General features: G+C 45.6%; 1 protein-coding gene across 2 annotated transcripts in view; it reads right to left on the minus strand.

The window, feature by feature from the left end:
• Positions 1-26,598, minus strand: part of plxna1a (plexin A1a) — a 266,753-nt gene that overhangs the window by 7,155 nt on the left and 233,000 nt on the right. The window contains exons 18-28 of one of the 2 annotated variants that reach the window (XM_036988339.2): positions 25,225-25,461; positions 24,038-24,181; positions 22,453-22,687; positions 18,726-18,868; positions 15,171-15,427; positions 8,792-8,858; positions 3,946-4,092; positions 3,565-3,724; positions 3,362-3,465; positions 3,131-3,227; positions 604-794 (exon numbers count right to left, since the gene is read on the minus strand). In XM_036988339.2, coding sequence (XP_036844234.1) covers positions 604-794; positions 3,131-3,227; positions 3,362-3,465; positions 3,565-3,724; positions 3,946-4,092; positions 8,792-8,858; positions 15,171-15,427; positions 18,726-18,868; positions 22,453-22,687; positions 24,038-24,181; positions 25,225-25,461 — 1,782 coding nt within the window. Of the gene's footprint in view, positions 1-603; positions 795-3,130; positions 3,228-3,361; positions 3,466-3,564; positions 3,725-3,945; positions 4,093-8,791; positions 8,859-15,170; positions 15,428-18,710; positions 18,869-22,452; positions 22,688-24,037; positions 24,182-25,224; positions 25,462-26,598 lie in introns of both variants that reach the window. The other variant, XM_036988338.2, reaches the window with a different exon arrangement.

The raw sequence follows: 26,598 nt of genomic DNA on the forward strand, positions 1-26,598 counted from the left end.
AACAAATGACCTGTCTCCTGCTATTTTCTCTTCTCTACCCCCTTTATATTTATCTATCTTGTTTTTATTATGAATCGAAATTGACCACCCAAGAGGCTTGTAAACAGCGTCTAATTTCCATGGTTTTCTTCCCCTACAATTAGGATGGAAACAATCAGCTCAGAGGCAGTTAGGCGAGAGGAGAGTGGCAGGCAGGCAGGCCGACCCTGTTTGGCCAGTTAACAGAGACTTGGCTGATATGAGGAACGCCAGAAGAATACAACACAACAACGGAGGCTGAGCTGTTAAAGAGACAGGCATATCAAGGGACTATCGAAAACAAAAAAGAGAGGTCCTCTTCACACAGGAAATACTGCTTACATTTTCGTGGTCCTAGAGTCAGGGAATGGAACACATTGAGTGGAGTTACTGCTCTCAATACATGTTAAAAATGATAATTGGCAAGAATGGAGTTCAAGGTTTTCATCTGACAGCGACGATATGGAGGGCATTTCAGTGACTTACTCAACATTCAGATGAGTTGACTTACATCAACAGTACTGTACATGTCTTTTACGAAGGTGTGATATACAGCAGGCTGGCCTGGTGTCTAGGTAATCTTACCTTGGTGGCGAGCAGACGGGTCAGATAGATCTCAGAGACCATCTTGCTGCCCCGGTCGCCCTCGCGCTGGTCAGAGTGGTCGTGGTTCTTGACCAGGTGCCACAGCTTGGTGCCACTCTCCAGGTCAGGGGTGATCATGGGGGTGCGGGAGCGCAGACTGTCTGGACTGCTGGCTGTCCGCAACATGCTCTCTGAACGGAGGCAAGAGAGACACAGGAACATCAGGACAAAGACAGATTAATCAGGAACACACAATGCAGAGGTCTTTAGAGGTCAATGGAACAAGATGACCAGAACAGAACACCAGAATGACTCCCTGGTTCCATGCCCTATTGTGTTGTGAGAGCTTCAACTTGAGTTCAAACAGTGATACGCACTCATATACATCACATATTTCAGGTCACAATTATGCCTTCAAAAATGTATATGACCCTTGCCAAGCTCTGCACATAGTGGACAAACATAAATTAGAAGACAAACATATTTAGTCTGGTGACTGACTAAATAACAGTCCCATTTAGTCTAGTGAAGAAAGGGCTCTTTGGGCTGTCTATCTGTCCGTCATCCAGCCAGAACAAAGACCATGCCAGCGTGAGGAGCAGTGTCAATCTGTCTGTCACAAGGTCACAGCCCATGATGCACTGGGACCTGACCCTTGAGATGGAGAGAACATTAATGAGCAAGACAACAGATCCCTGTAGCCTCTCTTATTGTCCGTCAGAGAGGTGGATGGATGGAGTGATTAGGCCTCAACTAAGGAGCGAGGAGAGTTAGCCGACTCATTACTCTCAATTGGCAGATTCTAACTAATTGGCAAAGTGGGAGAACGAAAACAGTGTGCCTCATTTCATTGAGGCAGGGCCAAGAGAGGAGATAGGAAAGAGAATCTGCTTTCTGTCTTATCATTAGCACACATTTTTACACCAGCCCTTCCATCTTTATCTCCCTCGCTTGTCCCCATGCCCTCTCCCCATCCCAAATGACCCATCATGTTATAGTGCTGGAAATAATAGAACCCCATACACATTACACCAATATCCTTCCTGCTTGTGATTGTGGATGAGTCAGGCTGTACAGGCTCCATTGTGTGAGTCTCCTCTCCTCCCCGGGGCAGACTGCCTCCATGCATTGCTTCATTAATAAAGCTGCGAGTGTCAAACTTCATTACGGTAAACCAAAGGATGCCTATCTACCGCGTTCCTCTTATCAGCCAGCCTGCTGTAGTTGCAGCCGGCATGGGAGGGAGGCTGCCTGGTGAGGAGGCTGGGAGGGTAGCCAGAATGCAGGGGCGTCAGTCCCTCTCTAATGTATGGAGGGAGGGATGAGAGGAGGGAGGGAGAGTGAGAGAAAAACAACTTCAATCTCTGTCTATCTCTCACACACCGTCTGAATGATGGCGTGACGCTCGGGGCTTCTGAGTTTCGGATGGCAGGGAGGGCCCCCTGGTTTTCAGGGCGAGAGGATGAGAGAATTACATCTCAGAAACTCACTGACACATAGAGACTAATGTGTGTCAGTGGTTCTGGGCTTGTTGATGCTTTCCGCTAGACCAAATCAAAAGAACAGTGGGGCATCAGAGCAAGACAACTGCCCTGAATGTTCCCAATTAACTCTACTGAGATCTGGGCCTGTACTCACAAAGCGTCTCAGAGTAAGAGTGCTGGTCTAGGGTCAGTTTAGCCTTTTCAATCATAATAACTAACAGCGGGACCTGATCCTAGATCAGCACTCTTTAGACACTTTGTGAATATGAGCCCTGTAGTATTTAAACAGCGCGCCAGAGACTAACTCCTGTATGTCATGGGTGGTAGTTAAAACCAGTGATGACCAAAGAGGAAAACAAAACCAGTGTGACTAAGATTGATCTCTATGCCAAAGACCCTGTTTGAGACCCCATTATATCAGCTTGTTCACACCGGAACATTCTGTAGTCACTCTCCTAGCAGCCAATTGGTCTCCTGTATTCCTACATCTATTGTACATTCATCATGAGGTTGCTACTACTACTACTGCTGCGGCTGTTGCTACTGCTGATTGAGTGTAATTCCATGGCAATCATGTCCATTGGCTTCTGGGGGAGAGTGGTGCACGTTTACTTCCGCTCTTACAACAGCCAGGGCTGGGCGATCCTCTCTGTGGACGAATAAACCAGCCTGGCTTTCACTGGCCTGTCAGCGTTGCTATTGTTGCTACCCCTTATCAACACAACGTCGAACATAAGGAGAGGGAGGGAAAACAACAACAAAGGTGAAAGCTTCGGAAAAAGGTTTTTGCCGGGGAGCTGGTTACACTGATGCGGTGTGGAGCTGAGGCTGTGTTTAAAGTTGTTAGCTATTGGTCTTCAGTCTTTGGAAGGAGGAATGAGCTGTCTGATGTAATGCCTGTCATTTCTGAGATGCTGAAAATGCCTATTGGTGGATTCATGGTTATCTCAGTTCAGAGAGGCTGAGAAAAATCCAAGAGAGCAAAGAAAGGCAGAGATTGAGAGAGAAATTAAGAGAAAAAGAAATATGAAGGAATGACTCACCATATCTGCTGAGAGACTTGGTGAAGGTAGAGGAGTTGGATATGTTGTAGGCTGAATTCTGCTTTGGCACCAGAGCGATCACTGAGCCGTCCGTCACCTACAAGGAATGAAAAACAATGGTTTGTCTTATAAATGCTGTCGTGCCAATCACTCCATCCACTGTCTGTTTGCATAGATAAAACCACCGAGGCAGTACACCCCAGCCCACCCACCACCTCTCTCTCCTCTCACCTGATAGTGGGCCAGTGTGTTGAGGTGTTTCCAGTCATTGTCTATCTTTGTTGTGACATCCTCATCCTGAAGGATGATTCTGGCCATCCTGCCCTGACGCCACTCTGTGATGAGGAGGATAGGAGGATGAGAATAGATCGCACGCCAACGCACACACACTGTAAACACAAACTGTAAACACAGTCTCCTCCTGGTATTCTTACCCAGGTCCATGTCCCCAGCCTTGGGTCTCTGGGAGTAGGGGCTGCCCTTGTACACTGCATCCAGCAGCTTCTCCTTCACCTGGGTGATGGTGTCACAGTTCAGCCCCTTCACCGTCACCTCGGGGGCGTTCTCGTTCTCCGGGTTCACACAGTGAAGTGTCTGACAGGGGAGGGAGGGGCAGAAATTAGGTCCAGCTCACGTCGGCTTACTTAGTTGGCATTTGCAGGAATTTGAGTTGCATATTCAAGCAGCAAGCACTAATTAAGGTCACTGAGGTAATGCAAAATCCTATCGCCCTTAATGCCTTCTCAAAGGTAAATCATATATTTGATCAAATATCATTATCGCCCTGTAAAACATTTCTATTTGACCGTACTAACCAGGGTCTTGTAGTCAATCTGCTGTCTGATGAGCTTGTCCTCACTGAGGGAGTAGCGCGCCTCTCCTGTGATGGAGTCTATAGGCCCCTTCTCCATCTGCTGCTTCATGGCACAGTACAGCATGAAGAGAGGCTCGCCCGCACACTCCTAGACACACATGGACACAGGTCATCAGTGACAGGCAAGGGCTGTATCTATATCTTAACAGGTATGCATATAGCAATGGACATCTAAATTGTTAAAAGGTTTGAAAAACAATTATAATAAATGCAACAGATGGAAAATGAGATATTAATATCGACTGAATTATAGCACATAAAACATTTTACTGGCACGGACAAATAATGAATGCAGTTCAGGAATTTGGGTGGGAATTCAGGTATTACATTTATTGTAAAATGTCTCCATTAATTTCTTAGAATGCACTCATAAATATGACTCATTTCAGGAAACTAGGCGGTTGTCGCATGTCACTACTTCACAGGAGTGGCATTTGAACATAAACATTTATTTTATAACAAAATGCTTTTTTTTTTTCACGTTCCTTAATAACAAACTTGTATTCCATCAATAAATACAAATAAAATGGTTAAATTACAAGTCTAGTTTGGTTTAGCTACGAAAAAAGACAGGAACCTTCCCGTTAGCCATGATTGGCTGAGATAATGAATGGGCTGGACATGCCGTACGATGAGTTTGGATTGGTCTGCCATGTAGCATGCTTCTGTCTATAACATGAGCTGTTCATGTGTTGACAGTCCTTTCTACTGTGCCGTTTTTGAAATATTTATTTTTGTATCGTTTTTAAACCTTTATTTAACTAGGCAAGTCAGTTAAGAACAAATTCTTATTTACAATGACGGCCTACACTGGCCAAACCCGGGCGACACTGGGCCAATTGTGCGCCGACCCTATGGGACTCCCAATCACGGCCAGTTGTGATACAGCCTGGATTCGAACCAGGGTGTCTGTTGTGACACCTCTAGCACTGAGATGCTGCACCACTTGGGAACCAATATAACATTAGCCATCAAGAACTACAAAAGTTTTGCTACTTTTCTCAACAACATATATGCCCTGAATTTAGCAGGCGCTATCGACAGATCAGTTGGAAAAGGTGATGGGCTACTTTCTGCACATGCCACAGTCAGTGTCAACCGGAGTGACTTGAAACAAAGCTGGCCAAACAAGATGTACTGTAGCTACAAACAAAACAGACTTAAATGGTTCCAGTCTGCCGTGAAGCATTCATCCATGTATACAGGTAAGAGTCTAGCTACATTTTCAGATATACATTTCTAATTATGTCAAAAGTTTTTATTGCAAGTTAAAGCATACTGTTAGTTAGCTAGAAAACTTTAGCTTTAGCTAACGTTACATGTGATCTGTGTAGAAATATTATATAATATCGAATCAGAAATCCATTTGCGTAGCTAGATATAGCCTAATGTTAGCTAGCTAACATTGAGCCTAGTTTGTTAGCTTTAGCTACCTGCAGATTCATACCAGCGCTATGACAATGTTTGTTTTGGCGGTAGTATGAGTTGGGATCATTCCGGTTAATTGTTTAGCTAGCTAGCTACATGTCTAAATAAAAGACTCAATTTCAGCCAGATTATTACATGACCCATCCACTTAGCTAGATGTGGGTGAGGGGTGGTTATATAATTTCCTTCACATAACCCATCAATTTAGACAAGTGTGTCGGGTAAGCGTCATCTAATAACGATAAAATATTTTTATCTGGACACTTTCTATTTTTGATATTGCTACTATGCAAGTACTATCACTGTACCGTTTATACCTTCTGTATCCTGTGCATGTGACAAATAAACTTAGACTTGTTTTACTATAGCGTGTGTTTACCACATGGCCTCATATGTGAATCCTTAAAGAGATGGGTGGGACTAAGGCTTAAGTGGGTGTGAACGATGGGTGTACGTACCAAAACACTGAAGGGCCATTTTCTCAAAAGTGGATTTACAAGTTTATCAACTTTCAAAGCATAATTACTTTCCCATTGTTCCTCAACTGCAGTGTATGATATACCATTTTCTAGCTCTGAATCTCTACTTTTATCCAATGTAAAAACACAATTTCAAATGTTGCTACATAAGACCGAATCGGGGCGGTCGGTCACATATAAAAATTGTTTTATTGAATCAGGTACATCAAAAATATTTTGTCTTTATGTGCCTCATTTACATAAATACACCGGGTGTATTTTCACATAGGAAGACATTAACATAAAGGGGTGGAACAGGGCTGCAACAACCAAACACCTCCTCTGTCTACCCTACCATCACTCACCTGCTCTGTCTACCCTACCAGCACTCAACTGCTCTGTCTACCCTACCATCACTCACCTCCTCTGTCTACCCTACCATCATTCACCTGCTCTGTCTTCCCTACCAGCACTCACCTGCTCTGTCTACCCTAACATCACTCACCCGCTCAGTCTACCCTACCATCACTAACCTGCTCTGTCTACCCTACCATCACTCACCCGCTCAGTCTACCCTACCATCACTCACCTGCTCAGTCTACCCTACCAGCACTCAACTGCTCTGTCTACCCTACCATCACTCACCTGCTCTGTCTACCCTACCATCACTCACCTGCTCTGTCTACCCTACCATCACTCACCTGCTCTGTCTACCCTACCATCACTCACCTGCTCTGTCTACCCTACCATCACTCACCTGCTCTGTCTACCCTACCAGCACTCAACTGCTCTGTCTACCCTACCAGCACTCACCTGCTCTGTCTACCCTACCATCACTCACCTGCTCTGTCTACCCTACCAGCACTCACCTGCTCTGTCTACCCTACCATCACTCACCTGCTCTGTCTACCTTACCATCACTCACCTGCTCTGTCTACCCTACCATCACTCACCTGCTCTGTCTACCTTACCATCACTCACCTGTACTCTCTAGACTGCCTCAATTACTTTTGTCACACACTCTTGCATAATTCAACAAGTGTGTCAATAGCAGGATACAGGATTGGCTCTAGATTACACCTATCTAAACATACTTTACAGTTTTTTGCAAGATCAGACATAACATCACTATAATCCAAGTTTTCATTTTCGGAAATTGCTTTTCTTTTAGCACATCTAATTTCTTAACATTTCAACCATTTAAAATTATAACATTTTTCAATTTCACAAAAGTGGAACACATCAAAATAAAGTTATCTTTCTTCTCTTTCTTGTGATGCAAGTGTCGAGAAAGTGTGTTAAATCCCTGACTAAGCATTATTGTTATTATACATGTAACGGAAACGCAAGAGTATAAAAGACTCGCAAGAGTAAAATGAAAGCAGTCTAGTGAGATATACGTCACAAGTGGATTTTGCACCCCTCAAACACAGGAAATATGCTGGCAATGAGGCAACGCTGTGCTCCTGTGTCTTCTCACTGGCCTAGGGGACAGAGCGCTAGGCGGTCTCATATAAAGATTTTCTGCATTTTCACTATCACGTGCACTTGCCAGTCAATAGTGTCATTATCCCCAGCTCAGGCTCAAGAAAAAGTTTCCCTCTTAAAACGAGTATCAGTTTAGAGCAGAGTGACAGAGAGGGCGGCCAGGTGGCAGCTGAGGCTGAAACTAACAAGAGGTTAACGATTGAGAGAAAGTGCTTAGGAAGCTCTTCACCGTGTTAAAGATGCATGTGCAATTGTCGAGGATGAGAAAGAGAGAGAGAAAGAGAGAGAGAACACAAGAGCGAGAGAGGGAGAGAGAGAGAGAAAGAGAGAGATAGCTCTAAGTGCTTGATAGGGATAGCATTTATCTCTCCCACTTTTAAAACAAACTCAAAACTCCACTATTTATCAGTAATGAAAAAGTGTCTTTAATGCAGAAGGTGAGAATTATGCGCATGCATATGTGTGAGTTAAGGGAACACCCAGAGTGTGAGAGAGGTGGAGACTGAAGCTAGTTGGGAGAGAGGTTGAGACTGAAGCTAGTTGGGAGAGAGGTGGAGACTGAAGGTAGTTGGGAGAGAGGTTGAGACTGAAGCTAGTTGGGAGAGAGGTGGAGACTGAAGGTAGTTGGGAGAGAGGTGGAGACTGAAGCTAGTTGGGAGAGAGGTGGAGACTGAAGCTAGTTGGGAGAGAGGTGGAGACTGAAGCTAGTTGGGAGAGAGGTGGAGACTGAAGCTAGTTGGGAGAGAGGTGGAGACTGAAGCTAGTTGGGAGAGAGGTGGAGACTGAAGCTAGTTGGGAGAGAGGTGGAGACTGAAGCTAGTTGGGAGAAAGGTGGAGACAGGGCCTAGCTAACTGCTAAGTGGGATAGAGGTAGATCCAAATCCAGCGAAGTCTCCACCTCCAGTGTCCTCTCCTAGCTTCTACACAGCACCGCAACTCTCCCTCTCTCCCCTCTGCCACCATATGCTGTTAACGTCTCGTTAGCATCTGCGCTAATTAACCAGACAGCTGCTAACGAGAGGGAACACGCATACATCAATCCCCTAGCCCTCGCCATGGCACGCTTGTCTGTGAAATTATCTTTAATTCCACATCCTGGCTTCATTAGGGGGTAATTGTACACTCTTCCAAGAGGGAGCGAGGGAGAGTGAGAAGAGAGAAGGTCCAGTCGAACGTCACACCCACTCAGCGCCTAATGACCGCAGGCTAGAACATGTCCATCAAAGAAATAATGACACTAAACAAAATAATGAAATAAAAAGAATGTCTCTCGTTGGAGCCTTAAGCAGACCGTGCCCACCGATGCCTTTACTGCTGAAATGCTAATAGTGTGCTAACTAACTACTATCCTCATAAAGCAATTATAAACAGGAGATGGGGAATATCTTTTTGTTGGTTTGACGGTGGACTTACCTTTAGGAACTTGTACAAGAGGAATGTGAACCAGTTGGTCAACATCTTCTCAGCGACAGATTCCGTTCTAACATTGAGATAGAAGACAAGAGGAGAATAAATTAGGCATGATAATTAAATAATCAACTGGAAGAAATTGCTGCTCTACCTCAAAACTAACCACGAACAAATCTGGTTTAAGGCGAAATTGACAAAAGCCAAGCTGTGATACTTCCATGAAGAAAAACATACTTTATTCTCAACGCAAACAATCAATCTTCATTAAAAACAGACAATTACCATAATTGGGTAACTTCTCTCATTAATCATAAACCTGTCGCCTAAACGAATGAAGAACCCTGAAACGTCCCCCAGACGAGGAGCAATTAAAATCCACTGTAATTAGTGGACTTTATTTCTCCTAATATCCAAAGAGGAAACCTGGGCAAACAGTTTGCTCCTCTTCCATTTCCCCTTTCTCCTCCCCCTACAGCGGCTAGAAAAGCTACTTTCTCTCCTTAATTCTCTAGTTAATCTAAATTATAAGGAGGCACAGGGAGGACGGGTGATAGGAAGACAACTTCTCCAAAACACCCTTTGATTTGGCCATCTTGGGTTTAAGTCCTCCATCTAGGCTATGATTTGAGAGAACACAGAAATACAACATGTTTTACTGTGTATATAAGAGTAGTAAGACAAGAAGATCATCAAGGCTCTCAGCCACCCGAGCCACGGCCTGTTCACCCCGCTACCATCCAGAAGGCGAGGTCAGTACAGGTGCATCACAGCTGGGACTGAAAAACAGCTTCTATCTCAAAGTCATCAGGTTGTTAAATAGTCACCACTAGCCAGCCTCCGCCCAGTACCCTGCCTTGAACTTTAGTCACTGTTACTAGCCAGCTACAGTGCCTTGCGAAAGTATTCGGCCCCATTGAACTTTGCGACCTTTTGCCACATTTCAGGCTTCAAACATAAAGATATAAAACTGTATTTTTTGTGAAGAATCAACAACAAGTGGGACACAATCATGAAGTGGAACGACATTTATTGGATATTTCAAACTTTTTTAACAAATCAAAAACTGAAAAATTGGGCGTGCAAAATTATTCAGCCCCTTTACTTTCAGTGCAGCAAACTCTCTCCAGAAGTTCAGTGAGGATCTCTGAATGATCCAATGTTGACCTAAATGACTAATGATGATAAATACAATCCACCTGTGTGTAGTCAAGTCTCTGTATAAATGCACCTGCACTGTGATAGTCTCAGAGGTCCGTTAAAAGCGCAGAGAGCATCATGAAGAACAAGGAACACACCAGGCAGGTCCGAGATACTGTTGTGAAGAAGTTTAAAGCCGGATTTGGATACAAAAATATTTCCCAAGCTTTAAACATCCCAAGGAGCACTGTGCAAGCGATAATATTGAAATGGAAGGAGTATCAGACCACTGCAAATCTACCAAGACCTGGCCGTCCCTCTAAACTTTCAGCTCATACAAGGAGAAGACTGATCAGAGATGCAGCCAAGAGGCCCATGATCACTCTGGATGAAATGCAGAGATCTACAGCTGAGGTGGGAGACTCTGTCCATAGGACAACAATCAGTCGTATATTGCACAAATCTGGCCTTTATGGAAGAGTGGCAAGAAAGCCATTTCTTAAAGATATCCATAAAAAGTGTTGTTTAAAGTTTGCCACAAGCCACCTGGGCGACACACCAAACATGTGGAAGAAAGTGCTCTGGTCAGATGAAACCAAAATGTAACTTTTTGGCAACAATGCAAAACGTTATGTTTGGCGTAAAAGCAACACAGCTGAACACACCAACCCCACTGTCAAACATGGTGGTGGCAGTATCATAGTTTGGGCCTGCTTTTCTTCAGCAGGGACAGGGAAGATGGTTAAAATTGATGGGAAGATGGATGGAGCCAAATACAGGACCATTCTGGAAGAAAACCTGATGGAGTCTGCAAAAGACCTGAGACTGGGACGGAGATTTGTCTTCCAACAAGACAATGATCCAAAACATAAAGCAAAATCTACAATGGAATGGCTCAAAAATAAACATATCCAGGTGTTAGAATGGCCAAGTCAAAGTCCAGACCTGAATCCAATCGAGAATCTGTGGAAAGAACTGAAAACTGCTGTTCACAAATGCTCTCCATCCAACCTCACTGAGCTCGAGCTGTTTTGCAAGGAGGAATGGGAAAACATTTCAGTCTCTCGATGTGCAAAACTGATAGAGACATACCCCAAGCGACTTACAGCTGTAATCACAGCAAAAGGTGGTGCTACAAAGTATTAACTTAAGGGGGCTGAATAATTTTGCACGCCCAATTTTTCAGTTTTTGATTTGTTAAAAAAGTTTGAAATATCCAATAAATGTCGTTCCACTTCATGATTGTGTCCCACTTGTTGTTGATTCTTCACAAAAAAATACAGTTTTATATCTTTATGTTTGAAGCCTGAAATGTGGCAAAAGGTCGCAAAGTTCAAGGGGGCCGAATACTTTCGCAAGGCACTGTACATATACACTATCGTTCAAAAGTTTGGGGTCAATTAGAAATGTCCTTGTTTTCCATGAAAACATACATTAAATGAGTTGCAAAATGAATAGGAAATACAGTCAAGATGCTGTCCTGAGCAAGGTAATAAATAATGATTTTTAATTGAAATAATAATTGTGTCCTTCAAACTTTGCTTTTGTCAAAAAATCCTCCATTTACAGAAATTACAGCCTTGCAGACCTTTGGCATTCTAGTTGTCAATTTGTTGAGGTAATCTGAAGAGATTTCACCCCATGCTTCCTGAAGCACCTCCCACAAGTTGGATTGGCTTGATGGGAACTTCTTACAGTCAGTCAAGCTGCTCCCATAACAGTTCAATAGGGTTGAGATCTGGTGACTGTGCTGGCCACTCCATTAGACAGAATACCAGCTGACTGCTTCTTCACTAAATAGTTATTGCATAGTTTGGAGCTGTGCTTTGGGTCATTGTCCTGTTATAGAAGGAAATAGGCTCCAATTCAGCTCCGTCCACAGGGTGGTATGGCATGGTGTTGCAAAATGGAGTGATGGCCTTCCTTCTTCAAGATCCCTTTTACCCTGTACAAATCTCCCACTTTAACACCACCAAAGCACCCCCAGACCATCATATTGCCTCTATCATGTTTGACAGATGGGGTCAAGCACTCCTCAAGCATCTTTTCTGCATCTCACGAATGTTCTTCTTTGTGATCCAAACACATCAAACTTGGATTTGTCTGTCCATAACACCTTTTTCCAATCTTCCTCTGTCCAGTGTCTGTGTTCTTTTCCCCATCTTAATATTTTATTTTTTAAATAGTAATTTACAACATTACCAATGTCTACACTGTATTTCCGATCAATTTTATGTTATTTTGATGGACAAAAAAATGAGCTTTTCTTTAAAAAACAAGGATATTTCTAAGTGACCCCTAACTTTTGAACATTAGTGTATACACCCTATCGGTTAAATGTTTTAGAACACCTACTCATTCAGGGCTTTTCTTTATTTTTTTACTATTTTCTACACTGTAGAATAATGAAATAACACATTTGGAATCATGTAGTAACCAAAAAAGTGTAAAACAAATCAAAGTATATTTTATATTTGAGATTCTTCAAATAGCCACCCTTTGCCTTGATGACAGCTTTGCATACTTTTGGCATTCTCAGTGCCTTCAGAAAGACTTGCTGGGGTCAAGAAACACGAGCAATGGACACCAGACAGGTGGAAATCTGTCCTTTGTTCTGATGAGTCTAAACTGGAGATTTTTGTTTCTTTGCATGTGTGGTTCCCACCGTGAAGCATGGAGGAGGAGGTGTGATGGTGTCTGGCTGCTTTACTGGTGAAACTGATTAATTTAGAAGTCAAGGCACATTTAACTAGCATGGCTACCACTGCATTCTGCAGCGATACGCCATCCCATCCGGTTTGGGCTTAGTGGGACTATCATTCGTTTTCCAACAGGACAATGATCCAACACTCCTCCAGGCTGTATAAGGTCTATTTTACCAAGGAGGAGGGTGATGGAGATCTGCATCAGATTACCTGGCCTCCACAATCCCCCAACCTCAACCAAATTGAGAAGGTTTGGGATGAGTCAGATGGCAGAGTGAAGGAAAAGGAGCCAACAAGTGATATGTGGGAACTCCTTCAAGACTGTTGAAGATGTTTGAGAGAATGCCAAGTTTGTGCAAAACTGTCATCAAGGCAAAGGGTGGCTATTTGAAGAATCTCAAATATAAAATATATTTTGATTTGATTAACACTTGGTTACTACATGATTCCATAATGTGTTATTTCATAGGTTTGATGTCTTCACTAGTATTCTACAATGTAGAAAATAGTAAAAAAATTAAGAAAAACCATTAAATGAGTAGGTGATTGGTCCACCTGTGGTAAATTCAATTGATTGGACATGATTTGGAAAGGCACACACCTGTGTATATAAGTTCCCCTATATAAGGTCCCATGTCAGAGCAAAAAAAACAAGCCATGTTGAAGGAATTGTCTGTAGAGCTCTGAGACAGGATTGTGTGGAGGCATAGATCTGGGGAAGGGTACCAAAACATTTCTGCAGCATTGAAGACACCCAAGAACACAGTGGCATCCATCATTCTTAAATGGAAGAAGTTTGGAACCACCAAGACTTCCTAAAGCTGACTGAGCAATCGGGGGAGAAGGACCTTGGTCAGGGAGGTGACCAAGAACCCAATGGTCAGTCTGACAGAGCTCTAGAGTTCCTCTGTGGAGATGGGAGAACCTTCTAGAAGGACAACCATCTCTGCAGCACTCCACCAATCATGCCTTTATGGTAGAGTGGCCAGATAGAAGCCACTCCTCTGTAAAAGGCACACGACAGTCTGCTTGGAGTTTGCCAAAAGGCCCCTAAAGACTCTCAGACCGATTCTCTGGTCCGATGAAACCAATATTGTACTCTTTGGCCTGAATGCCAAGCGTCAAGTCTGAAGGAAACTTGGCATCATCCCTACGGTGAAGCATGGTGGTGGCAGCATCATGCTGTGGGGATGTTTTTCAGCGGCAGGGACTGGGAGACTAGTCAAGATCGAGGGAAAGATGAACGGAGCAAAGTACAGAGAGATTTTTGATGAAAACCTGCTCCAGAGCACTCAAGACCTGAGACTGGGGTGAAGGTTCACCTTCCAACAGGACAATGACCCTAAGCACACAGACAAGTCTCTGAATGTCTTTGAGTGGCCCAGCCAGAGCCCGGACTTGAACCAGACCAAACATCCTCTGGAGAGACCTGAAAATAGCTGTGCAGCGACGCTCCCCATCTAACCTGACAGGTGTCCCAAGCTTGTAGCGTCATACCCAAGAAGACTCGATACTGTAATCGCTGCCAAAGATCCTTCAACAAAGTACTGAGTAAAGGGTCTGAATACTTATGTAAATGTAATATTTCAGTTTTTTATTTGACATTATGGGGTATTGTGTGTAGATTGATGAGGAAAAAAAACATCAAAATGTGGAAAAAGTCAAGGGGTCTGAATATTTTCCGAAGGCACTGTACACACACACACACACACACACACACACACACACACACACACACACACACACACACACACACACACACACACACACACACACACACACACACACACACACACACACACACACAGTACATATACTTATACTCCGGACTCCGACATTGCTCGTTTTAATATTTCTATATTTCTTTTTACTTTTTTATTTTATTTGACTTTTTAGATGTGTGTATTGTTGTGTTTTTTTTTAGATATTACTGCACTGTTGGAGCAACAGTAGGAACTCAAGCATTTCGCTACACGCGCAATAACATCTGCTAAATATGTGTATGCGACCAATAAAATTTGATTGGATTTGAACAGTATTAAAAAATGTGTTAGAACGGGCAAATGTGTGTGTGTCAACAGATTAATGTGTGAGTGTGTCAACAGATTAATGTGTGAGTGTGTCAACAGATTAATGTGTGAGTGTGTCAACAGATTAATGTGTGAGTGTGTCAACAGATTAATGTGTGAGTGTGTCAACAGATTAATGTGTGAGTGTGTCAACAGATTAATGTGTGAGTGTGTCAACAGATTAATGTGTGAGTGTGTCAACAGATTAATGTGTGAGTGTGTCAACAGATTAATGTGTGAGTGTGTCAACAGATTAATGTGTGAGTGTGTCAACAGACGAATGTGTGAGTGTGTCAACAGACGAATGTGTGAGTGTGTCAACAGACGAATGTGTGAGTGTGTCAACAGACGAATGTGTGAGTGTGTCAACAGACGAATGTGTGAGTGTGTCAACAGACGAATGTGCGAATGTGTCAGTGGGTGAGTGTGTGAGCGTGTCGACAAACAAGTGTGTGAGTGTGTCCATCTCACCGGCGCAGCAGCAGCTTGGGGTGGTTCTTGCTCTCTAGGTTCTTGTCGATGAGGTCAGAGAGCAGCTGTTTAAGGACCCCCGTGGCGTACTCCATCTCCCCCTGCAGCGCAGTCATGATGAGCGACGCCACGTTGCCACGGTCACGCATGGAGAAGGAGCGCTGCGCCTCCAGGGTGCGGATGAAAGTCAACAGGAAGTGCTTCTTGGTGAGGAGCTGGCCAAACAGAGTCAGGGCCTTCTCCTGGTTGGCCTGGACCTGTCAACAACAACAGCATCAGACCAGGGGACTGGCTGTCACTTACACGTGTTGTCAATGTAATATATAAATACGTAAATATTTTGAAGTAGGGCTAATGGAAATAGTATAATGTACATAAATGGAGTAAGGCTATTGTAAATAATACATTACGTAAGCATACATTTATATCAAGCATGACTATGTCATGTATACAAGGCATGGGATGTTGCCCTATGAAGGAAATACATTGTTATTATTACATTCATGACCCTAGTTGCTTTTAAAGCCTGCAGTGCATTCTATCTTAGGAGCTGCTTCCTCAAATACCTTATGATCAATTTGCCATAAGTTGTCAGCAGAGCACAGGAGGAAACAGAAAGGAAAGGGAGAGGAAGAAGGGGGATGCACTGAGGCATAGAGAGGAGAGGGCCTGTGGGTCGGGGGTGGCTGGGTGAGAGGCGAGGAGAGGGCCTGTGGGTCGGGGGTGGCTGGGTGAGAGGCGAGGAGAGGGCCTGTGGGTCGGGGGTGGCTGGGTGAGAGGCGAGGAGAGGGCCTGTGGGTCGGGGGTGGCTGGGTGAGAGGCGAGGAGAGGGCCTGTGGGTCGGGGGTGGCTGGGTGAGAGGCGAGGGGAGGGCCTGTGCAGTGCTGTGCGTCAGGGTGGCTGGGTGAGAGGCGAGGGGAGGGCCTGTGGGTCGGGGGTGGCTGGGTGAGAGGCGAAGGGAGGGCCTGTTGGTCGGGGTGGCTGGGTGAGAGGCGAGGAGAGAGCCGGTGGGTCGGGGGTGGCTGGGTGAGAGGCGAAGGCAGGGCCTGTGGGTCGGGGATGGCTGGGTGAGAGGCGAGGGGAGGGCCTGTGGTGGCTGGGTGAGAGACGAGGGGAGGGCCTGTGGGTCGGGGGTGGCTGGATGAGAGGCGAGGGGAGGGCCTGTGGGTCGGGGGTGGCTGGGTGAGAGGCGAGGAGAGGGCCTGTGGGTCGGGGGTGGCTGGGTGAGAGGTGAGGAGAGGGCCTGTGGGTCGGGGGTGGCTGGGTGAGAGGCGAGGGGGGGGCCTGTGGGTCGGGGGTGGCTGGGTGAGAGGCGAGGAGAGGGCCTGTGGGTCGGGGGTGGTTGGGTGAGAGGCGAGGAGAGGGCCTGTGGTGGCTGGGTGAGAGGTGAGGAGAGGGCCTGTGGGTCGGGGGTGGCTGGGTGAGAGGTGAGGAGAGGGCCTGTGGGTCGGGGGTGGCTGGGTGAGAGGCGAGGAGAGGGCCTGTGGGTCTGGGGTGGCTGGGTGAGAGGCGAGGGGAGGGCCTGTGGGTCGGGGGTGGCTGGGTGAGAGGCGAGGAGAGAGCCGGTGGGTCGGGGGTGGCTGGGTGAGAGGCGAAGGCAGGGCCTGTGGGTCGGGGGTGGCTGGGTGAGAGGCGAGGGGAGGGCCTGTGGTGGCTGGGTGAGAGACGAGGGGAGGGCCTGTGGGTCGGGGGTGGCTGGATGAGAGGCGAGGGGAGGGCCTGTGGGTCGGGGTGGCTGGGTGAGAGGCGAGGAGAGGGCCTGTGGGTCGGGGGTGGCTGGGTGAGAGGTGAGGAGAGGGCCTGTGGGTCGGGGGTGGCTGGGTGAGAGGCGAGGGGGGGGCCTGTGGGTCGGGGGTGGCTGGGTGAGAGGCGAGGAGAGGGCCTGTGGGTCGGGGGTGGTTGGGTGAGAGGCGAGGAGAGGGCCTGTGGTGGCTGGGTGAGAGGTGAGGAGAGGGCCTGTGGGTCGGGGGTGGCTGGGTGAGAGGTGAGGAGAGGGCCTGTGGGTCGGGGGTGGCTGGGTGAGAGGCGAGGAGAGGGCCTGTGGGTCTGGGGTGGCTGGGTGAGAGGCGAGGGGAGGGCCTGTGGGTCGGGGGTGGCTGGGTGAGAGGCGAGGAGAGGGCCTGTGGGTCGGGGGTGGCTGGGTGAGAGGCGAGGGGGGGGCCTGTGGGTCGGGGGTGGCTGGGTGAGAGGCGAGGAGAGGGCCTGTGGGTCGGGGGTGGTTGGGTGAGAGGCGAGGAGAGGGCCTGTGGTGGCTGGGTGAGAGGTGAGGAGAGGGCCTGTGGGTCGGGGGTGGCTGGGTGAGAGGTGAGGAGAGGGCCTGTGGGTCGGGGGTGGCTGGGTGAGAGGCGAGGAGAGGGCCTGTGGGTCTGGGGTGGCTGGGTGAGAGGCGAGGGGAGGGCCTGTGGGTCGGGGGTGGCTGGGTGAGAGGCGAGGAGAGGGCCTGTGGGTCGGGGGTGGCTGGGTGAGAGGCGAGGGGAAGGCCTGTGCAGTGCTGTGCTGTGCGTTCGGGGTGGCTGGGCGAGAGAAGCTTGTTCCACAGGCTGCCATCTGTCACTTCTCATCAGCAACACTACAGCCCCCTCTAGACCTGACCCACAATCCGTCACTCTAACTCTCTCACACAGATGAGGCAGTGCTACTGGGTAGTGTCTCTTCAAAAGAGAGACAAACATCTAGTATATTCTGCAAGGCTTATGGCATAATGTCATTCCCAAACAACACCCAGTATGTGTTAATAAAAGGAAAAACAAGTCAAAGTACTGTCTTTGTCTTTATGAAAAAACACTTCTTCCTCCACTAACCTATCCCCTGGCCCCATCCACCCACCGACCTGTCTCCCATGATCCTCGTCTGCCCTCATAACTCTGACATACATTCAGTCCTGTAGACAATTGAGGACCGGCATACCATACACCATACAGTGACTCCACAGAATCTCTCTTCCTTCCACTACACAGCCTAATAAAGTGCCTCAATTTTCCTCAGCTGAGCTAAATGAAATTCCAGGGCCTCTGGGGAACAGGCTGGGTACTGTAGGTTGCTTTGGGGAGAGCAGCTACACAGAGCAATAAGGGATTGAGCCGTGTGTATGGACAGTTGATTACGCCTGGGACCCGAGGGGAAATTCGGTAGAAAAGAAACCCAGGCAAAACAATAAAGATGTAATCCCTCCCCTTTAGAAGAGCCTGTGGTTGACAAGGCAGGCGGTGGAGACAGTCTCTACACTGTATTCCGACAGACATTTGGATATATTTCATGGTAAACCAGGTGGGATTTAATGATTTACTTGTTTTTCCCACTGTAAAATAATATAAAATAATATACAAGTAATGTGTAATGACATTGATATTACATTCAGAAAAACATACTATGTGATGTGGCTAATGTATATAAAGTGGTATAGCCATAACATATAACCTAGATCATAGGTTCCTTTCATTAAGCAGCCAGAGTATGGGGTATAGATATAGGTAGATATAGAAAGATAGGTATAGATATAGATGTTCTAGTCTACATGCTGCGGTGGCAGTGGTGGTGTACCTCCTTGACCCGTACCTCCATCTCCTTGAGCACGGGGTGGTCCTCGATGCCAGGGAACAGGACCCGCATGGCGTAGGTCCTGTACTCCAGGAAGGGGATGCCAGCTCCGTCCAGCTCCTGGGTCAACTCATGGATGTCTGTCTGCAGCTCTGCAAAGGCTGAGGGAACACACAGAAAGACAGACAGACACAGCGGTTCGTAAGAATGGACATAGAAAGGATATTCTGGATGTAGCGTATCTTCATTACACTGTGTTGCACAGTGTTAATGTCACCAGCAATCATCTACCACCGCACCAATTGGCTTCTAGAAAAAGACAGTCGGCTAGGCAATAAAATAGGATGTTGATTTCATTCTTCAGGGTTTCTGAAATTGAATCCATACTTGCTGGAAATTGGAGAGGAGAGCGAACCAGAATAAAATAATTACAGAAAAAGAGAGAGACGGAAAGAGAAAACAAAGTTCATCTGAAAGAAAGTCAATTAATTGCATGAGTGGATAATTAATAAAGGAGCAATGCGTTTCATGCATCATTTCCTCCAGCTGTTATTGGCCTGCGTCGTCTGCTGGGACTCTAATAGTAGAGTAGATCCTCCCTCTGTGGGGGCTTCTCTACTTCTACATACATTACAGCAGCCACGTAGATATTGTACACATCACATTCCTACAGGAAAAAGGCAAGAATTCTATCAAAAATGAGAGGAGAAATTAAGGTTTTATTATCATGGACAACATACACGGTCCGTTCAGTATGGGTCCAGTTATTCATAGAGATAAAATAACTATTTAAATATTGTACTATTTAAGTGGAAGGGTCGGTTTCCTTCTACTTTTAACGATTGGATAAAGGAAGTTATGCAACACCTCAAGCTAGAGAAAAAAAAACTACTCCGTTAGAGGGATCTGCAATTACATTTAATATCTGGCAACCTTTCCTATCCTTTCTGGAAGACATGCCCCCAGCTAATTTCACAGCTCCATAAACCAACCCAAATTAGAATTTGTATCATTATATTTTACTTAATATCTTTGTATTATTTGTACTGTTTGATTATATTACTCATTGTATATCATGCCTGCTTTAAGTCTGGTTTTGAGGCTCTGTTATAGCATGGGGGGGTTGGGTGGGGGGTTTGGTTTGGTAGGGATCCATGTGTTTTGCCCTCTACCGGTTCTGTCTGAACGGAACAGCAGCTTTACATGAATCACTCTACAATGCCCGCCTGTGTTATCTGTATAATCATAAAAGATGACAAATAACAAATAAAAGAGGCAATAATAACTATTTTAAGTTATTATTTAAGAATTGTCAACATAAATTGCTGGCAGAAAAGATGACTGGCTATGTCTAGACGTTCCATTGATTGAGTAAATAAAATAATTGTTCTTAATTCTATTGAGTTTGTTGTGTGTAAGCGCTGAGGCAAAGCCACCATTGCATCCAGCAGAGTAAACTACACAGGCGATCTTCTCCCTGTCCACAGTTGCAGCAGCATCTAATCTGTTAATGACTCATTAGCTGTGTGACCGTTTGTGTTGTCTGTGTGTTTGTTTGGATTACACTGCTCTCTGATGGCCCTTCCAGCACGGTTCACTGAGCTCCACCTCTCCTATCATCCAGTCCTCTCCCCTGCTGACTGACACTTAGTGTGACACGCCCAGCTCCCCGCTGCCAGGCCCGCCCCACAGTCTGCTGGGGCATGGGGCGGGGACACAGCAATGCTCCACTTCCTAGTGGAGCTCACGGTTTCTACACCAAACCTTCCAGCTACACAGACAGAGGTGTAGAATACTGTCACTATCTGGTGCTGCTGGTCTTTCAACAATGCTCATTATATCAGGTATACAAGTGGAGTAACAGCAGCTTTACATGAACCACTCTACAATGCCCCCTGTACTGTTCCATCTGACCCCACATAGTCCCTCTGTTCTCTCTCTCTCTCCCTGCCAGATTTCTCCTCCCTCTATCTCTGTATCCCTCAGTGTTTGGCCACAGGCTGTGCTGTGGGCTGCGACTGACAAGGTTGTGACCCTCCGGACATCCAGCCACAGATAATGGCCAATTAGTCTCCGTCCATCTCTCGGAGTACAGCAGGCAGGCAGAGCCCAACGCAGCAGAGAAGCGTTGCACCGCACAACACCAACAGGGTTGTCAGCACAACACAAACGCACACACTCACACATTCTGAGGATACCGCGGCCACACCACCACAACAGAGCTTCAGGCCGGGCATCATCCACACCAACATGTTACCATGACGACTAGACAGAGCGCAGCTACAGGATAGTGACATATCCACATAGAGAGTGATTATAAAATAGAGAGACAAAGAGAAAGAGTAAAAGAGAGAGAAAGAGAAGAGAGTGAGAAAGAGAAGAGAGTGAGAAGAGAGAGAGAGGGAAGAGAGAGAGAAAATAGAGGGAGAAGAGAGAGAGAGGGAAGAGAGAGAAAAGATAGAAAGAGAAGAAAGTGAGAGAGAGAGAAGAGAGAAAAGAGTGAGCATTTATATAAATTTACACTACCGTTCAAAAGTTTGGGGTCACTTAGAAATGTCCTTGTTTTTGAAAGAAAAGCACATTTTTTGTCCACCAGTCTCAACGTCAACAGTGGAGGCAACTCCGGGATGCTGTTGCAAAGAAAAGGCCATATCTCAGACTGGCCAATAAAAATAAAATATTAAGATGGGCAAAAGAATACAGGCACTGGACAGAGGAACTCTGCATAGAAGGCCAGCATCCCGGAGTCGCCTCTTCACTGTTAACGTTGAGACGGGTGTTTTGCGGGTACTATTTAATGAAGCTGCCAGTTGAGGACTTTTGAGGCATCTGTTTCTCAAACTAGACACTAATATACTTGTCCTCTTGCTTAGTTGTGCACCGGGGCCTCCCACTCTTCTTTCTATTCTGATTAGAGCCAGTTTGCTCTGTTCTGTGAAGGGAGTAGTACACAGCGTTGTACCAGATCTTCAGTTTCTTGGCAGTTTCTTGCATGGAATAGCCTTCATTTCTCAGAACAAGAATAGCCTGATGAGTTTCAGAAGAAAGTTATTTGTTTCTGCCCATTTTGAGCCTGCAATCAAACCCACAAATGCTGATGCTTCAGATACTCAACTAGTCTAAAGGCCAGTTTTATTGCTTATTTAATGAGAACAACAGTTTTCAGCTGTGCTAACATAATTGCAAAATGGTTTTCTAATGAACAATTAGCCTTTTAAAATGATATACTTGGATTAGCTAACATAACGTGCCATTGGAAACAAGAGTGATGGTTGCTGATAATGGGCCTCTGTACGCCTATGTAGATATTCCATCAAAAAATCAGTTTCCAGCTACAATAGTCATTTACAACATTAACAATGTATACACTGTACAAAAACAAGGACATTTCTAAGCGACCCCAAACTTTTGAACGGCAGTATATATATATATACACTGTGTGTATAGACAGAGAGAGATAGAGAGCGAGAGAGAGAGGGAGAGAGAGAGAGAGAGGAGAAAAGAGTGAAACATAAAAAATAAAAAAAATGCATATATATATATATATATATATAGAGAGAGAGAGAGAGAGAGAGAGAGAGAGAGAGAGAGAGAGAGAGAGAGAGAAACAGAGAGAGAGAGAGAGAGAGAGAGAGAGAGAAAAAGAGAGAGAGAGAGAGAGAGAGAGAGAGAGAGAGAGAGAGAGAGAGAGAGAGAGAGAGAGAAAAAGAGAGAGAGAGAGAGGGAGTGTGTGTGTCTGTCATACCTTCTTTACATTCAAGGGCCACTCTGGACTCCAGGTTGTCCATCTGCAGCTGCAGGCGTTTCAGGGTGCGGTCAGCATCGCGAGACTTCCTCTTGTAGGCGATGAGCACAGCGATGATGACCAATAGCAACAGACCACCACCTCCCCCGATGCCGATGATGGCGGGCAGGGTCAGCAGGCTATCTGAGTAGATCTGGAGAGTACCAGGGGAGTACTCGAACCCACCCACCCGGACCTGAACACACACACACACACACACACAGAGAGAAACACGTCACAGAGTGTAATCAAACAAAGCAATCACTACAGTTAAAGAGACTTCCCCTCAGGAACCAAAGTCATTAATGGGAGTAAAACACTGGGAATGGGTTCTAACAAACAACATTTACATAAACACAGCAGGTCTGACAGAACCTATTACTGGAATATCTCAAATCAAGGTATTCAGTGGGGGGTTGATAAGGGTTTAGATGAACTATGATTACTGCACTTTAAAGTAGAGCCTCATCAAGTTAACACAGCCAAAGAATGTTAGACTTATAAAATTGGGTTGTTTTGGTTCAGGTGCTAAAAGTTCCTCCTGTTGATGACATAGGTTCGAAACATCATCTATTTTCTTTTAGAAACCGGGTCGTTCGAGCCCTGGATACTGATGGCCGTGGTATAAGAGACAATATACCATGAGTATGATGCAAAACTACTTGTTTACTGTTCTAATTACGTTGGTAACCAGTTTATAATAGCAATAAGGCACATCGGGGGTTTGTGGTATATGGCCAATACACCACAGCTAAGGGCTGTGTCCAGACACTCAGCGTTGTGTCGTGCATAAGAACAGCCCTTAGCCGTGGTTGTTGGCCATATACCACACCCCCTCGGGCCTTATTGCTCAATTGTATTGACAAGGAAGGAACTGAAGAGAACAAAAAAACATAAAGGCCAAATACATTTCTTAGAAAACTCGCAGGGGGCACAGCCACCAACACACAGTTGTGCATCTGAGGGAGCAAACAAAACAACACACCCACACACTCACACACACACGACTGCACCCATCCAGAGACACAGACTTGTGGGGTCCCCTGTACAGGTATGTAGGTCATTTTACAGAGGGAATACAACACATAGCTGTGCCCTTCTTCCCAGCCCACCACACACACACACACGAATATTCAATATTCAACATGACATTTAGTTACGGAAATAAAATCCAGCTCCAAGCCTACTGGTAGTTTGGAGAGCCTTCATATTGAATTACACGGATGCATTGTCAGTACTTTCAAGGTATTCCAGACTAGTAAACGTCACACAGACAGTGTGACTAGAGAGGAGAGTAGAGGTAAGTTTGGAGGGGACTGTGTGGGAGTATTTGAGGATATTTAGAGAGATTAGCCTTTGCACATAATTATTTTTTTTTAAACTATTTTTAACTGAAATCACATGAAATGTAGAATTTTACTGAACAAAATGAACTGATGGAATTAAAATATGAGAATACATGTTAGGTAAAGCCCAGTGAAGATGAGGGAGATAGTGTGAACTCAGTCCTAAGAGAGTCTTATGTGAAATGGTATCGAGTGCCCACCGTGACTTTGTGCTGTCCGGTGAGGTTGGGCCATTCACACAGCAGCTGGGTTTCAGAGAGGGTTAGCACACAGGGGGTCTCCCCGATGAACACTGTGTAGTTCAACCTGGAGTTACCAGGGGCCGCAGGGATAAGGTTACGACCCTGAGGGGACAAACAGAAACACAATGTCAAACTTTTATCAACATGGCACAGCCTTTCATCCATGGCTAGGAACAGTATAATGAACCTCGTTTTCGACCAGTCAGGCAACTCCCAGGATCCAAGGCTGCTAGCGGACAAGTCTGAAGCTGGCTCCAATGTTGGAGAATACAAGAATTCTAATTGGCAAAAGCTTCAGGAAAACATCTTTTTTTTTTTCAAGTGTCTCTCTCTATGCCAAGGTGTGAGAGGGAGGGCATTGTCTGACAGATCTGTAGCCTTCAACTACAGAGAGAGGAGCAACAAGAGGAGCAGGTGGAGAGAGAGAGAGTGCTGTTCTGCCACCCCCTGCTCCCGTAGCATGAGAGAAGAGCAGACTTCCAATCCTTCTCTCCACAGGGCTCCTCCCGGGCAGGTCACGCCCTGGAACATTTTAGGCATGCATTCTATCCACTATCATTTCACCCTGCATCAGGCACGCACCCCGACACCACCTCTAGCAACACACATCATATTAGATGCGAAATGAATTCCGTGGCGAATGCAATGCGCATCTCGTAAAATACCCCTGATTATTTCACCAAATTGCTTTTTCTTATTCTCATCACTGTGCTAATGTGGAGGTTAGTTTTAACAAGCCAGGCGGGGGATTCTCTCTGCAATCAGAAAAGGTTTCGTTAATACATTTCATTTAAAGAAATTATAGTTGCTCTGTTTTTTTTTCTATTTCAATTGGCTCACAGGAAAATAATGAAGCACCGCCATCACAATTTTTATGTTTTGAGTCGGAGCTGGGGGATACCTGTACAATCTACATCGAATAATCAGTCGATTATTTTATATAATAGTAGAATTATACACTGTATTTCAATAGGGATTTAAGCTAAACAAATACAATTATATTAATGGTTTATGAGATAGACAGATGAAAGACAAATCCCTGGTAAACATTTAACAACATCAATATCAAGTCATTAAAATGCGTGAGCCTCTCTGATCCTGAGTGTTCACCCCCCGACTCCAGCCACTCTGCTCGGGCTCTTTACCTTGAGGATTAGAGGTGAGGTGGGTTTTAGCTCCAGGACCCCGGTGGGGCTGAGGAGTTCGAACACGGGGTCGGGGTAGTAGCTGAACGTCTCGTTGACCACCATCAGAGCGTGGACGTTGTCCATGTAGAAGCCGATCTCATCCGGCCCACTGCCCGTGTCTGAGAAGCCCCTCTCGGAGTCGGAAACCGACGGGGCCAGGCACACCATCACAGAGTTATTAAACACTGTGCAGTTCTGAGAGGGAAAATTGTTTTTAGTAAAGTGTGATATGACAAATTGTTTGGTCCCCTAGGGAACCCAGGTTGCTGTATTGGTTTATATATCTCTCATTATAGGTTCTCTAATCCCCAGCTAAACATTCGTAAGTCTAGGAAAATATTACTGCTTTGGTGTGTTGTGTTTATGTCTCCAGCCATTGCTAGTATTTTCAGAACTGTAATAATCACCTACACTGTATGCTCCTCTACAGGGACCACTAAACATGCTAACCAACATTGAGCACAAGGACCTCAGCAGCATTGTGTCTAGAGGAGAAGCTAGTTTAAACTGAGCACAAGGGACGGGGCATTAGGACACGGTCATTAAGCAGAAGTTGATTCTCTTCTGTTAGAACTGGAGGAAAGGTTAATGGAGCCCCGTGGTGCAAGGTGAGGGGGTGAGGGGGGATTTGCCAACACTGCTTTGTTGTCCTGTGACATTTGAAAGGTTAAACGGCCTGGGGGGGTGTTGGATGTCTTGTTCCAAGGAGCAGGGCAGAAACAAGACACTGAATGGACAGACAGTCTGACGGCCACCTTGGAAGACACACCGTGTGACATGGTGTGTGTAGGTGAGGTGTGTGTGTGTGAGTGAGTTGAGGTGTGAGTGAGGTGTGTCTGTGTGTGAGTTCAAGGTGTGTGTGTGTGACTGAAATGTGTGTGAGTGAGGTGTGAGTGAGGTGTGAGTGAGGTGTGAGTGAGGTGTGTGTGTGTGTGTGTGTGTGTGTGTGTGTGTGTGTGTGTGTGAGTGAGGTGTGAGGCTACACCAACCCTAACGAGCTAATATAGACAATGGGTTGTAGGTTAAAATCAGAGACGGCGCAACGACTTTTTGACAGAGGATGAAGGATTTTTTAGATATGTTTCTGCTTATGATCTCTGAAATTTTGTAAGGCTATTTGTTAGTCAACTTGTCTATAATTAGATACATGCAGCTTCACCAATAATGTAATAAATCGTTAGAATGAATGCTTCAATCTCGTTGACATCAGTAAAGTTTAATCTGTCATTTCTGCTTTATTCACAGAGAGAAGACATTTAGGGACCGGGGAGAAAATACAATAACAAAACAAAAACGTGAAATGTGGAAAAATTCCAAATGACATCAGTTTGA

This window comes from Oncorhynchus mykiss, chromosome 9 (assembly GCF_057628025.1).
Source record: "Oncorhynchus mykiss isolate SJ-2025 chromosome 9, ASM5762802v1, whole genome shotgun sequence".
NCBI classification, from domain to species: Eukaryota; Metazoa; Chordata; class Actinopteri; order Salmoniformes; family Salmonidae; genus Oncorhynchus; species Oncorhynchus mykiss.